General features: G+C 42.2%; 1 protein-coding gene across 2 annotated transcripts in view; it reads right to left on the bottom strand.

Moving 5' to 3' along the window:
• Positions 1–13,501, bottom strand: part of DGKB (diacylglycerol kinase beta) — a 504,484-nt gene that overhangs the window by 155,911 nt on the left and 335,072 nt on the right. For both annotated transcript variants that reach the window (XM_084618553.1, XM_084618552.1), the window contains exon 20: positions 12,403–12,467. In XM_084618553.1, coding sequence (XP_084474679.1) covers positions 12,403–12,467 — 65 coding nt within the window. The remainder of the gene's footprint in view (positions 1–12,402; positions 12,468–13,501) is intronic.

The following is a 13,501-nucleotide window of genomic DNA, read 5'->3' as shown; positions in this document are numbered from 1 at the left end:
CTGGGCTGCTTCCCACTCCTGCCCTTCAGCTTGTGGGGCTTCCTGCCTGCCCTCTACACAAACCAGATGTCCCTCTACCTAGGGTCTTGGTCTTCTTAGCCCACTGCAGCACTTCTCCAAACTCTCCTCTGCTTCCCTCCAAACCGCTCTCTGCTCCAACACCAATCCATTCTCCTTCAACTCCTCCAAACCGCTCTCTGCTCCAACTCCTCCTCTAACCGATTGAAGCAGGGAGTTTTTATAATGTGGCTGGCTTCAAGTGCTTTAATTGGCTTCAGGTGCTTTAATTAATTTATAGCAAACTTTCTTCCCTCTACAGGGAACAAGGCTCCCTTCTAGCACTCTCCTGCTGCCCTCTGGCCTGGGCTTTTCTTGCTTTTTGCTCCTGCTTTAGTCCCCCCCAAACGGACCAGACACTTTTTCTTCGTTTTGTTTTTTTTTTTGCTGTTTTTTTTTTTTTTTGCTGCCGTTAGCGTGCTGGTTGGCTGCCAGCTTGCCTGCTAGCCCCCCCATGCCTGCCCTCAGACGCTGCTATTGCTTCAGCTGCAACCCCCGGAGAAGGGTAGAGGACTGCCAACCCGCTCCCCGGAGGAGGGGAGTGGACGCCCCCAGACCCAACCGTTTTGCTGTTTGTTTGTGGACCCGCAATTAATTGTCTTCTTATCTTTGCTTGGCATTTTTGGAATGCTTCACAAAGACCGGGAGAGAAGATAGCTGACAGAGACATCACCCGGGGAAGCTACAAATCATCGTGGAGAGGGCCGTAAGACTGAGTAACTTTTGAACTGTACTCTCATGTAGGGGGAGTTTGACTGTATCTTAACTGCGTTTGTAGGGGCACAGGAGATGTGGCACGAAGCTGCCCCGCGATCCATCGGTGCCCCCCCCAACATTACTAGAATCGTCACGGCCCCCCTGCTGTCTGTCCCTGCTGGCAACCTGCCATCTGCCTCTAGCCTCAATTGCTTGCTTTGAATTCCATCATCCAGACCAGACACAATAGCCGACCAAACGAGACTCTTTGGATAAACATGTGTGGGTCTGCGTTCCCCTCCCCACCCCTGGATTGCCCACCCCACAGTCTGCCCCTACTGCCTGACCCCACTCCTGTTTCCTTCCCCTGTCCAGTCCGACCCATTTGGCCATCCCCTGCCTGCAGCCCAACAGGGAGAAGTGGTTAATCTGCTTTCCCCTCCCCACCCTCCTTCTGGTGTCTCCCCGTCTCTCCCTGCTCACGATGGTGGGGAATGAGAGGGGTGCGACCCCTCTAACAACCTCAGTTGCCCCTCCCCCACCTACCTCCCTGCCCAACCCCCAAGTCTCCCCCCCCACCACTGCTGCCAAAACACCTGCCACTGCCCCCGCTGGGGCATCGGCAGCTGGAGGCACTGGGGTGACTATTGCCGCTGTTACGCCCACCGCCCCCCCAAGATTCTAGGAAAGACCCCCGGTTAGCCGGAAAGGCCAGGGTGCGAAGAAGGGGAAGGGCCCCGCCACAACCACCAAGCCCTCCATGGCAGAGGCTGCCCCCACTGCTGTGGCCTCGTCATCGACCATGGCGTCCCTCCCCGCTGTTCCCTCCACCAGCTCTGCGAGCATCCATCCCCCGGCCCCCAGGGTGTATGCCCGGGCGGTGGCAGCCCCCCCTGCCTGCCGCCTTGTCATCTCGCCCACCCACTGCCTCCACTACCATCAATAGCAGCCAAGGCCCCTTTCCCACCATGACCAGGAAGCATGGTGTCCATTGCCTCCTGGTGCCCGCCTCGCCCCACGTGGAGACATACGTGCAGGCGTTGGCGAGAGTGGTAGGACCCACGGCCATTGTGGTGGCCGCCAAAATGTATGGGAAGGTCGTCTTTTTCTTAGCATTGGAGGCTGCCGCCCAGGAGGTGGTGGGGAAGGGCCTGGTGGTGGGCGGGGGGTATTTGTCCCCCTGGAGCTGCTAGAAGACCTGGGCGTCCACCTAGTCCTGACCTCCGTCCCTCCTTTTCTACCCAATGCCGCCCTGTTACCCGCTCTCTCCACCCTGGGGAAACCCGTTTCCATCATCAGCCCTCTCCCATTGGGCTGCAAGGACCCCACCCTCCGTCACGTCCTTTCATTCCGCCGGCAAGTGCAGCTTTTACCGCTGCTGGCGGCACGTGATGGAGACACGTGAACACTTCTCCCTCCTGAAGGCTCCTGTGCTATACCTTGTGTTTGCTTTTGTTTTGTTGCATAGTTTTGCTTTATCCTTTTTGGTGATTCTTTGTAAGTGTTACACAAATAAAACTCTTTTCTGTTTCAAAAAAACACTCTCCTGCTGCCCTCTGGCCATGCTGTATCACAATATATATGTATGTAGATGCGTGTACAGATGTTTTCTATTTTTATGAAAAAGTTAATATTTTCACAGCATATTTATTGGAGGAATATGTGTTAAATCTAAGTAATTTATCTGGAATCTTCAAAAGCTTTGATTGAGGGAAGTCTGCAGGATTTACTTTATAATTCCTTCACAGATTATTATTTGCTATACATTATATAATAGGAAATGGTTTTCATTTTGCATATATCAAATTTGAAAAGCCATATAAAAATAGTCCTGATGCTGTGGAATTATAAACTTGTAATCAAGTCAGCAAGAAGTCTGGTTATTTGCATGAAAGTGATACATGGACTAAAACAACATAAGCAAGGCAAGTGCATTCAAATGCAAGTAGGAAGAAAAAGGAAAATGTTGTATAAAAATGTGGCAGATATTCACATAGGGGTTGGTGGGGGTGGGGGTAGTTGTTTTGTTTTTTTAAGTAAATTTTAGGATATGTCAAATACCTAGAATGTCTCATTCACATGGTTAGCAAAGACAAGAGTTGCAGGAAATTGAGTTAGGATCGTGGCACGCTGGCTAATATGAACTGGTTTTCTGGCAATCTGAATAAACATACATGCTGAGCACTAGTGATTGAGAAATGTTAAAAGGTTAAGCGGTTAGGGCTGGATCAGCACCAAGTTTTGGTTGTTATGTGAAGTTATAGATACCGCTCCAGTCTGAAAAACTGGGTTGCAAATTTAGTAAAAACAGGTTGTCTGAGATTTCCAGTTCTTCAGCATCTAGGGTCTGATCCAAAGCTGTCTTGCTTATGGGCTAGGTCACAGACCAGGATTTAGGCTGTATCTCATGTCAGTCCAACAGCAGGTGGTCTCCTCATTACCAGCATCTGCTTAAGAGCTGTCCTGAATAGGATGCTTTCCTGAATTAGGGCCTTAGATACTGGAATCAAGGTAACAAAAATAATCCATAAAACATCTATGGATCAGAGTTAAGGTTCTGTGTAGTGATTAAATTTTCATTTCTTTGTACTTAAGAATAATGTGTTTATCTGAATAAGATTCCAGGATTGTCACCTGTCTGTGTGTCACTCTGAAGCCTAGAACGTCTGATGAGTCAGTAAAAAGCCATAGAAACAGCAACAAACAGGGTTGAGAGCTCTTTTTGTTCAGAATATTCCCAGGCTCAACCATCACTGGGATCCACGGTCTGTTACAGTCCAATTGTTAAGTTCTCAGCCATTTTTGACTTAATAAATTATACCTGTGTGACAGCCAAACACGTATATATGATATGCCAAGAGCTCTAGATCATTATGATATTAGTGGTAATTCGACCATTCACCACCCTTACTCTACAGCTAATTTGCATGCAACACTTTCATTGTTTGTCTGAGGGAGACTGCATAGATGGTGGATTACTTGGCCCAACTGCCACACCCATGTAACAGCATGGACTTTCAGCTACTAATATTTATTAAATGGTAAGTGTAAAAATTATTACATCCTTAACAATTCACTTCATTTTGCTTTTAACAGCATAGGCTTTGTGATTGGTCAGACTATTGTATTCACTCAGAAATCTTAACCGGTTTTTTACATGAAAGTTGGCTGTTTGGGCTTTTTTTTGTTTTGTTTGGAAATATATATCAGAAATGGCTGCTATTCACCTCTTTATGCAGCTCAGGAACGGATATAAACGTTTCTTCCAAGACATAACCACTCTCATCTTATCATAGGGATGCAGACTTTATTTTGCATATCTGCCAAACTAGCTTCAGAACCAGTTTTGTACCTCCGCTACACTATTCATTGACTCAGATGTTCTATTTCTCTCCCTGTACAAAATCAACAGCCCACCCCCCCTCCACTAAAAAGATATTTTACCAAGAATTGTTAGCACAATGTTGGTATATTTGATTCAAAGTAGACACTTGAAAGCTGGGCAAAATCATTTTATTAATTCAAACAAAAAACTGCAAATATGTTTTATCAGCAGGCAACAATTGTCAAATTAAAGCCTTCTGGTTGTGGTACACACTCTCATATGTTATGTGAGAGCTTTGGGTATCATTTTCTGTTTTATTACTTCTCATTCCAAATGACCAGATTATAAATGAAAAATTCATAGATATAGTTCCCATATGCTGATCTTCATTTAATAACTGAGATCAGCCTTAAAACTACTATGCAATAAGAGGCAGTGGTTTTAATTAATTAAAGAATGTACCAAATATCCAATTGGTATTTCAAAATCCATAAAAATAGGTTCATGACCTACTCTGAATAATGAAATATCTTCTTCGATAAAATAAGTTGCCAGCTTGACATCATTTGAAGAGAATTAGATTTTATTGACCTTGGCCTATAGCACATGGATAGATCTGTTATGAATCAACAGTTTCTTACTTGTAGAGTGTGTGCTGGGCCATTTTCTACAGTTCAGTATCATAGCTTGCTAAATAATACTGAGATGCTAGATAGCTCATACAGCCTGAGACTTTATCTCTCTTAATTTCATAGTTATTATTTTATACATGTTTCTAAGACAACCATTCTTCTAATAAACTGGATGCCATTATATATATATATCAATTCCCTCAAGAAAAAAAACCTCCTATCCCCTCTCACAATTAACAGCACACAATTTTCTAGAGCACACAGCTGGAGACACTTCAGAACCAACGTCTTAGGTGAAAGAGATGAGTCTTACATTGCATTATAAAAGTGGAAAACCCTAGCTCACCCTGATCTCCAGCAGTAGTGAATTCAAAGCTGAGAACACTACAATGAGAGTATGAAATCCACTCCTGTGCTGAGGGTCAGCATACCGAGTACATACTGCTTAATTCCCATCTAAGTCATACAGAAGTGATGCGGGGGGAGAGGCAGCTCATGCCATCATGCTCCCCAGATTTCTGCCAGGGTTTGCTGGCCTCTCTTGGTCACATGGTGTGGCTGGGCCACCTCCCTGCATGCCGGAGCCAACAAGCTGTACCACATGGGGAGAAACAGGAGCAACAGCTGGGAGCTGTAGGGAGGGGCTGCTGCTTTCCAGGAGGAAAGACTGAGGGTAAGGGGGGAGACCAGCTTGGGGAGAGGTCTGATTTGAGCTGTTCCGGGGCAGCCGAACCTTTAAATTGTGATCCCCACTATCAGCAGGTACAGGTCATCTGTGAAGCCATATTTTGAAGTCTTAGGTAGAGCAAAAGACTTGTGCTGGCCCTCTATGTGGGTGAATTTCCTCCCAGAGTATGCTGCCAGCAGCCCCCACAAGTTTGACCACAAGTTCCATCAATTTCAGCCTCCCAGATACCCTCTGCAGCAGCTGTGTTTAACAGTGAGAGGTTGTCTTTTAAGTAGCTCGTCATTAGCCCATTAGAACTTCCAAGACAAAGAACAGAATTTTGAGATGGTCCTGTCATGGGGTGTATGTACCCCACACTGGCCCAGCAACCAAAGTGTTAATATAGGCATTGCCAGCACTGCTGATTGGAAGCCCCGCAGCAGCTGGGAGGATCAAAGGGATGGGAAGCAAAGGAGTGAGCAGGCTGGAGAAAGGGGCTCCTGCCAGTAAGCTACTAAAGAGCTGCCCAGAGGCAACAGCTCAAGAGGGGATGAACTGATCAATAGGCTGGAGAGGCTGCAGAGACCCAGGGGAAGGTAGGAAGAAGCTCAGGGGCTATGCCATGCTTGGCCAGAGAGTGGATTCCCCTGCACCACCCCGTAGACCCCAATGTTTGATAGATAGCCACTAAAAGGTGCAGAACATTGGTGACATATGCTTAGATAATTATGCCCTTTAGAAGTTGGGCAGCTGCATAATGAACCAGATGTAGGTTGCATATGGATTCTGCAGAAAGTCCCTAGTGGAACAGCACAGTTTTCACCTCCATGATGTGAGAGAAAGAAGGCCCTTGGTAGTAAGGGATGGCCTTGTTGTCTGATCAGAGAACTTGATGGTTAAAAAATTACAAGCACATTTGCTATACCATTGATGTTCTGACCCAAGCAGCATAAACTGTATCCAGCTTTGTGACTCAGTCTGGAGACTATCTGAGAAAACCTCATCTTAGTCATTGTGAACATCAGATCTTGGTCTAATGTTTTAGAAATGTTATCTGTGCTAATGTTGATGTTCTTTAAGGTGAAGAAACATGAATAATTACTCAATAAGTTCCCAATGGAAGCCAGTAGACCTGAAATATAGTCTGGATGGCACCAGGATACCCACATTGTCTTTGTCCTAGGCCAGTGCTTGCATAGCATGTGAGTGCACCAAAAGTATTTGTTCGGGGGAGGAGGGCATTCCTGCATTTGAGGTCAGATGCAAGGGGGCTGCCCCTCCTCCCTGGCCTAAATTCATGTTATAACCGGAAGCCAACTGGGCCAAGGTGGGCCAATACAAGCCAGCTTTTGATTGTATATAAACATTTCCGGTTCTGTGTCAGAAAACAGATTCTCTTGCTCTGCTTTTGTTGAGGATTGCTATTACATTAGCAATTATGAGCCTGAGTTCAGAGGCGTAGTTCCATGGAGTCTTATCCTTTTGTGAAAAAAGTAATCAGGCAGGATCAATGAGACAGGTAGTAGATGTCTGCAACCTGCTCTCTGCATTGGGCTGGTGTCTTCTGACAGAATCTTCTCATCCAGCCATAGCCAAAACAGGGAGAAGAAGAGAGTTCCTAAAGTGGTTGTAGTACTTGCTCTCAGGAGCAATTGTTTTTGCTCTGCTTTCAAAGCTGCAAGAACAGCAACTGTGTTCCGTTATCTTTGCTATCAGGCAGGACTGGAGCCCACAGAGGGACATACTTTCATAGCAGGATGCCTGTGTAAGATAGCATTATTAATGGGGTGAGAGACTTTTTTTTTTTTTTTTACAAAGGATATCTAAGGTGAGATAAGGTGATGTGCTATGCTGACCTTTGTATACTGCAGTACTGGACCAGGAGGAAGAGGGAGAACTGGCTAAAAATTCAGTTATTTTCAGTATCCGCTTTCTCTTTCTTCCCAGAATAAGTCCACGTCATATGGTTTACAGGTTATAAGCTAATCACAATTATGTGCATATTATTCATTAATAGAGGGCTTATTTTCTTGGAGGTCACTTGCACAAAGTAAATTTGTATTTAATGGGTTTTTTTTAATACCAGTGTCTTTAGAGGTTAAGTGCATAGATACTGGCACAAAATAGAAGCATAATTCAACACGATAAAAGTAAATTTGTAAAATATAAGGTCAAGTATTCTACACTAATCAAGTTATTAGGAATAGGAGATTGTTTTTGTTTTAGGATTTCTTCATCATAAAACAGCTATACATCAAGAAGAGAAACTCGTGTTTGAAAATCTCTAAAATGATGTACTTAGAACTGTAAATGCAAGCTATAAATTCTACTTTAGTTTGCTGAACCTCAAAAATATCTTGTGCGCTATTTGGTGCCAGATGGTATGTCCACACTACAAAGAAAGTCTAAGCGGCTCAGGTCAATTGACTTGGGCTTGCAGGGCTCGGGCTGTGGGGCTAAAAATAGCAGTGTGACCATTCCCATTCACACTGGAGCTTGGGTTCTGCCAGCCTCCCCCTACACTGGGTTTCACAGTCCAGTCTCCAGTCCAAGCAGGAACATCTACACTGGTATTTTTAGCACTGCAGCCCAAACCCAAGTCAATTGATCCAGATTCTGAGATTCAGTGCTGCGGGTTTTTTCCTTTGCAGTGTAGACACACCTAAAGAGTCATGTTAGCAAACTTAATTTAATCAAATACTATTTTAGACTATTTAATATGGACTTGAATGATTTTAGTAAAACATTTAGTTTGTCTCCATATGCAGGTTCAATTCACATAAACCATATATCTATTTTTCTCAGCACCAGTCTATGATGTATACACAGATTTCCCTGCAGGGGCATTCTGACCAAACTAGATTACTTTAACAGCATCCCAGTTTAGTGATACTGTGTTACTTCAAATGCTGTCCTCTGCAAGTTTGCAAGGGTTAACTACTAGACACTTGCTCACTGAAATCAAGAAATTTGATCCTGCTCTGTACAGGAGGTACTAGGAATTGAACCATGCTTTCTCAAGTGCAGTAATCTCAGCACTTCAATCCACTGGTGTTTGGCTACTATGACAACTCAGATTCTAGTAGTTATGAATGCATTTAAACACTTACCTCCTTAAGTGTCTGTGGAATGGTAACAGTATGTATCTTATCAGTAAGACCATGGGACACACTTGATCATTGAAAAGAAAAATATCACACTAAAGGACGCAACTCTAGGTTTTTGGAAGAGTAACTTTAAAGATTACTGTATATCTATTGCATACATTCTTTAGTTATGTGCATTTCTTTATTTGCTATGTATTTAAGTTGAGGTTTTGGGGGGAATTGGGTGTCCAAATCCCTTGGGTGACTTTGAAAATCTCAGTCCTACCTTATTTTTTGTACTTTTGAGAAATTAGCAATGTTAAAGCTTTGTATGAAAAAGAAAATCATTACTCCTGTCACATGTTGAATAGAGGAAGGAGTTCCTAATACTTAATTCTATTACTTTGAAAGCATTTTATGAACACTCACTAAACAATCCCTCCAAATCCAGTGAAATAGAAACATTTTTTATTTCTATTTTATACACGGTGAAACTGAGGCAGCAAAGTTGTCCTCTGAGAAGTGACAATAAAACTGGCATGGGAGGGGCACTCCCATAGTGGTTGCATCTCCGTGATTTCATTTTCCTATCACATCTGCTCAGTTTACAAGTAAAAATGGCCAGCCCTACCAATATAACCTGGGTTCAGACTGTCGAGTTGGATTCTTTCCAGCTTATGAGTCATCAGTAGTTCATTTAAAAAAAAAATCAGGCCAAAATCTGCCCTAATTTACACTGTTGCAGCTACAACCTGTTTTAGTTTCAATGGAATTGAACAGGTGTATTAAATGAGGGAAGAATTATCCTTCAATGTGGATCTTAGTTATCAATTTTATTGAGGTGCATGAGCGAGGATGGAATCCAGCTCACACTCCCCAACCTGTACTGTCTGTTTAAAGTAACAAAAACTTATTTTTGTCACTAAAGTGATATTCAGAGCTTATTCCAGCTATTCTAGAAGAGGTTTCAAAGAGAGGTTGTGGAATCCCCATCATTGGAGGTTTTTAAGAACAGGTTGCACAAACACCTGTCAGATATGGACTAGATTTACTTGGTCCTGCTTCAGTGCAGGGGAGCTGGATTTGATGACCTCTTGAGGTTCCTTCCAGCCCTACACTTCTATGATTCTATTCTGTATAACACAAAAAATCAGATTCTGTTTAGCAAGGAATTCCATCTTAGTTGTGTAACAGATTGTTACATAGGCATTTCTGAAAGTAGAACTGCAGTGCAATGGTCTGACTTACAGAAATGTTTAATCTCTCACTTAGTTTAACAGGAGTTCTTGGTGCTCATCGTCTCTGAGAAATCAGAACTTACTAAGCGAACTCCAAGCCTGAGATTCTTGATTCTTTTTTCAGAGACAGGATAAGAATTTAGGAATTCAGGGTGAGATTTTTTCAAGAAGCTAAATGGCTTAGGAGTACAAGTCCCTTTGACCTTATTGGGATTTGTGCTCCCAAGTCACCGAGATGCTTTTGAAAATGCCACCTTCTAGTAAATTACAAAGTTTATAGCCACTGGCTCAGTGGAGTTCTAAAATGGGATTTGTTTTCACATAATATCTTACAGCATCATTATGGAATGTCACCATATGCAAACTGCTGTTAACAGAACAAACTACATCTGAGATAATTGTATGTAAAATTACATTAGCAGGGTTTGTCATTTTCCCCCTGTATGCAAAATAAAACAAATATTTTTAAAATGATAAGCCTGTAGCAAAATGCTTCAGGAAACTATCTGAATAAAGATATGTACTGTCTTTGTCTAAAATATCATACTTAAAGATAGCACTCTGGCTATCTACAAATGACTGGGTTGACATTAGAACTTCTCTATTATAAACATGCTAGCAAATTATAACTTTTAACAGTTAATACTTAGATTTATTTTTGATAAATATTATATCATCTGAATGAGAGCTCTTCTAACCCCTGGAAATATCATTACCTTTTCAAGTTCTTTCAGTATCTCAGTAACAAGAGGTGTAAAGATTGGAACTATATATTTTTGTAATTAATTTCCTTAAGATAATGTTAGAAACATCAGAATCTTTAAAATATAGATGAATTTCAAGGTGAGCCTGCAGCAGATGTTATTAATGGCATATAATTTATTGTGACATGAAATCTGATCTGAAACTCATATTATTAGCTGAGCTTTTTATAAATTAAAATTTCCAATTGCTGAAAATACGCAGAAGGGCCACGGATAAACCAGCTTCACCTTCAGAGTCTAGAAAACCTGCATTGATAAGTGTCTGATAGCTCCAGCAATATGTCTTTATGAACCACTGTATTCTCTTCATTATATATTTCTTGGGAGTGAAAAATATATGAGCTTTATGAAGAGGAGCGATTATAACAGTGGTGGGCAACCTATGGCCGATCAGGGTAATCTGATTGCGGGCTGCAAGACATTTTGCTGACATTGATCGTCCACAGGCATGCCCCCCGCAGCTCCCAGTGGCTACGGTTCACTGTTCCCAGCCAATGGGAGCTACGGGAAGTGGTGGCCAGCACATCCCTGCGGCCTACCGCTTCCCACAGCTCCCATTGGCCGGGAACGGCGAACCGTGGCCACTGGGAGCTGCGCAGAGGGGGGCGGCATGCCTGTGGATGGTCAATAGTTAGCAAAATGTCTCGTGGCCCGCAACCAGATTACCCTGATGGGCACCGCATCTTGCCCACCACTGTATTATAACATGGGCGCTTATTGCAGAATTTATTGTAATATATCTAACCCTGGATCATGATAGATCCTCACAGATGCTGAGGGGTACGGAATGTGTAAGAAGCCTCCTGGTGTATGGCTTGTGACAACCTCAGTCCCTGTGGTTGGGTGAGCACAGTGTTTTCGGCCACACTGCAGTGGTTAATGGCCCCACTCACATCACTCTGTATTGGTCCACAAAGCAGGACAGCCATACTAGGGAGAGCATATCCACTATCCCATAGAAATGGCAGCCTGTGTAACTCTCATCCATTAGGGCAGCTTGCTTACCTGAGGCACAATTGCTCCAAGATCTCCCTATGGAGCATAGCAGCTCCACATAGGCCCCAATTCCAGTCAGTGGGTAAATGCCACAATTTGGCCCAGAGAGAGAATATATTCATAAGTATATAAATAAATATGTGCAGTATATATTCCTATATATTGTATTGATTTATTTTCCTCTCTTGTGCCTTTAAATGTTACTTAAGACTTCTGAAATGTTGCCATTCCCCATCATTGTTGATCTGTTAAATTACCCTAATATGAGAGACAAACAAGCATTGAATTATGGATTTTATCTACTCAGTAAGCAGTCTATTGAGGAAAGATGTATTTAGAGTACATGTTAACACATTTTACATTTCCAAAAAAACTTTGGAACAACAGTCCATATCAAACTCAAAAAGGAACACATGGATATACGCAAAGTTTCAGTTCGCACATTTTAGACATTTCCCAAGCTTCTTAATGATAAGAAGTATATATTTATAAAACAGCATTCAGTTGCCCTTCCTCACAAAGAATATATATGGAAGAGTCCCCTGTCAACATACCAGTGTGTATGTAGGAACGAAAGATAAGGACCCCCAGCTGCAGCTGTCTAATAAGTGCTCTGCAGTTCCTAATGGCAAAGTGTCAACTCAGGGATCCTCAGATACCACAGTGCATCATCTCTATCATGCTAATCTTAAGAGTCAATCATTTTGGATGTGAGAACACTTTATTTATAATGCTGCTCACTTCAACTGAGATACCAGATATCGCTGATTTTAATCGGAATAATCTGGAACCAGATATTTAAAGTAAGATGCAGTGACATTCTGTCTTGTAATAATAATCAATATATTGAAGGAAAATGCAGAATTTACCTCCTCATGGAACATACATCTTACCCATTTGAAAACAACCTATTCACATGCAAATATTGTTTATGTTCTTACCTACTGTTGAACTTCTCTGGATGTTTTTCTCGCATGATGTGGAATCTGTGGGCAATTGAAGCATCCTAACAGGAAAAAAGAAATGTGTAAATCTATCATCATGGGTAAAACTGCAAAATATAAAATCGAAATTCTAACCGAGGCACATAAACCACAAGATGTTTTGTGTACTATCATTATACCAGAGCAGTACCCTGATAATTTTGAAATCTCAGATATACAATATTCCAACAAGCAGATATAGCTCCAAATCATTCACCTACTACACATTTTACAGTCTGTTACATCTTTTTATATGAATGGAATGAGAGAGTTATTTTTGCTGAAAGTATCTCTAACTGTTGTGCAACATACAAGCATTTGTTTTCAGTGAAGGTTTACTATCCACATCATTATTTTTGCTGGACTACAGAATACATCTATGAAATCTCTTTATTTGGTAAAGTAGGATGGAAGACCCAGTCAGGTAACCTCACCTGTATACAGCCTGAGCATTTGTATAGGACCATTCAACAGTCTTGTATATAGAGTTCTGTGTGGTCTAGGTCACGATCTGGCTACCCAATATTATATACACATTTAAAAAAAATAAGTGGATTCATTATATAGGAGAACCACCATCACTGCCATTACAAAATGACTGCATGCTAAATCTCTAAATCAGATCCCTACATAAGGCATCTCCAGAGCACAGCCATTCCCAGCCTTTAGATACACATGTCCTATTACCTCATAGACACCTTGGAAGAAATGTGTAGGGGGGGTATATTTTTTATTATATATATATATATATTACGAAGAGGATATAAAGCACTTTAAAATCATAGATTAAAAATAACAAATAAGAGGTAAGCTTTTATACACAATGTGATGGACTGGAAATATCTCTACTGATTCTTTATATGGTGCAGGTGTGACGCAGGAACCTCTCTGTGCCAAGAGGGACAGGAGTATAAAAGGGTTACAGGGATCCCCAGTTTCTGGTGTTTACCTACTAGTCCACCAAAGAACGTCATGTAAAGTCTGTAATGGAAGCCTGTGTCATCCTGGTCATCAGAATCATTGCGAGTTGCACGTGTGGATAACATGTAAGAAGATA

Source organism: Lepidochelys olivacea, assembly GCF_965140295.1.
Source record: "Lepidochelys olivacea isolate rLepOli2 genome assembly, chromosome: 2".
NCBI classification, from domain to species: domain Eukaryota; kingdom Metazoa; phylum Chordata; order Testudines; family Cheloniidae; genus Lepidochelys; species Lepidochelys olivacea.
Note: the sequence above shows the minus strand (reverse complement) of the source record. Positions and strands in the feature narration are given on the sequence as shown.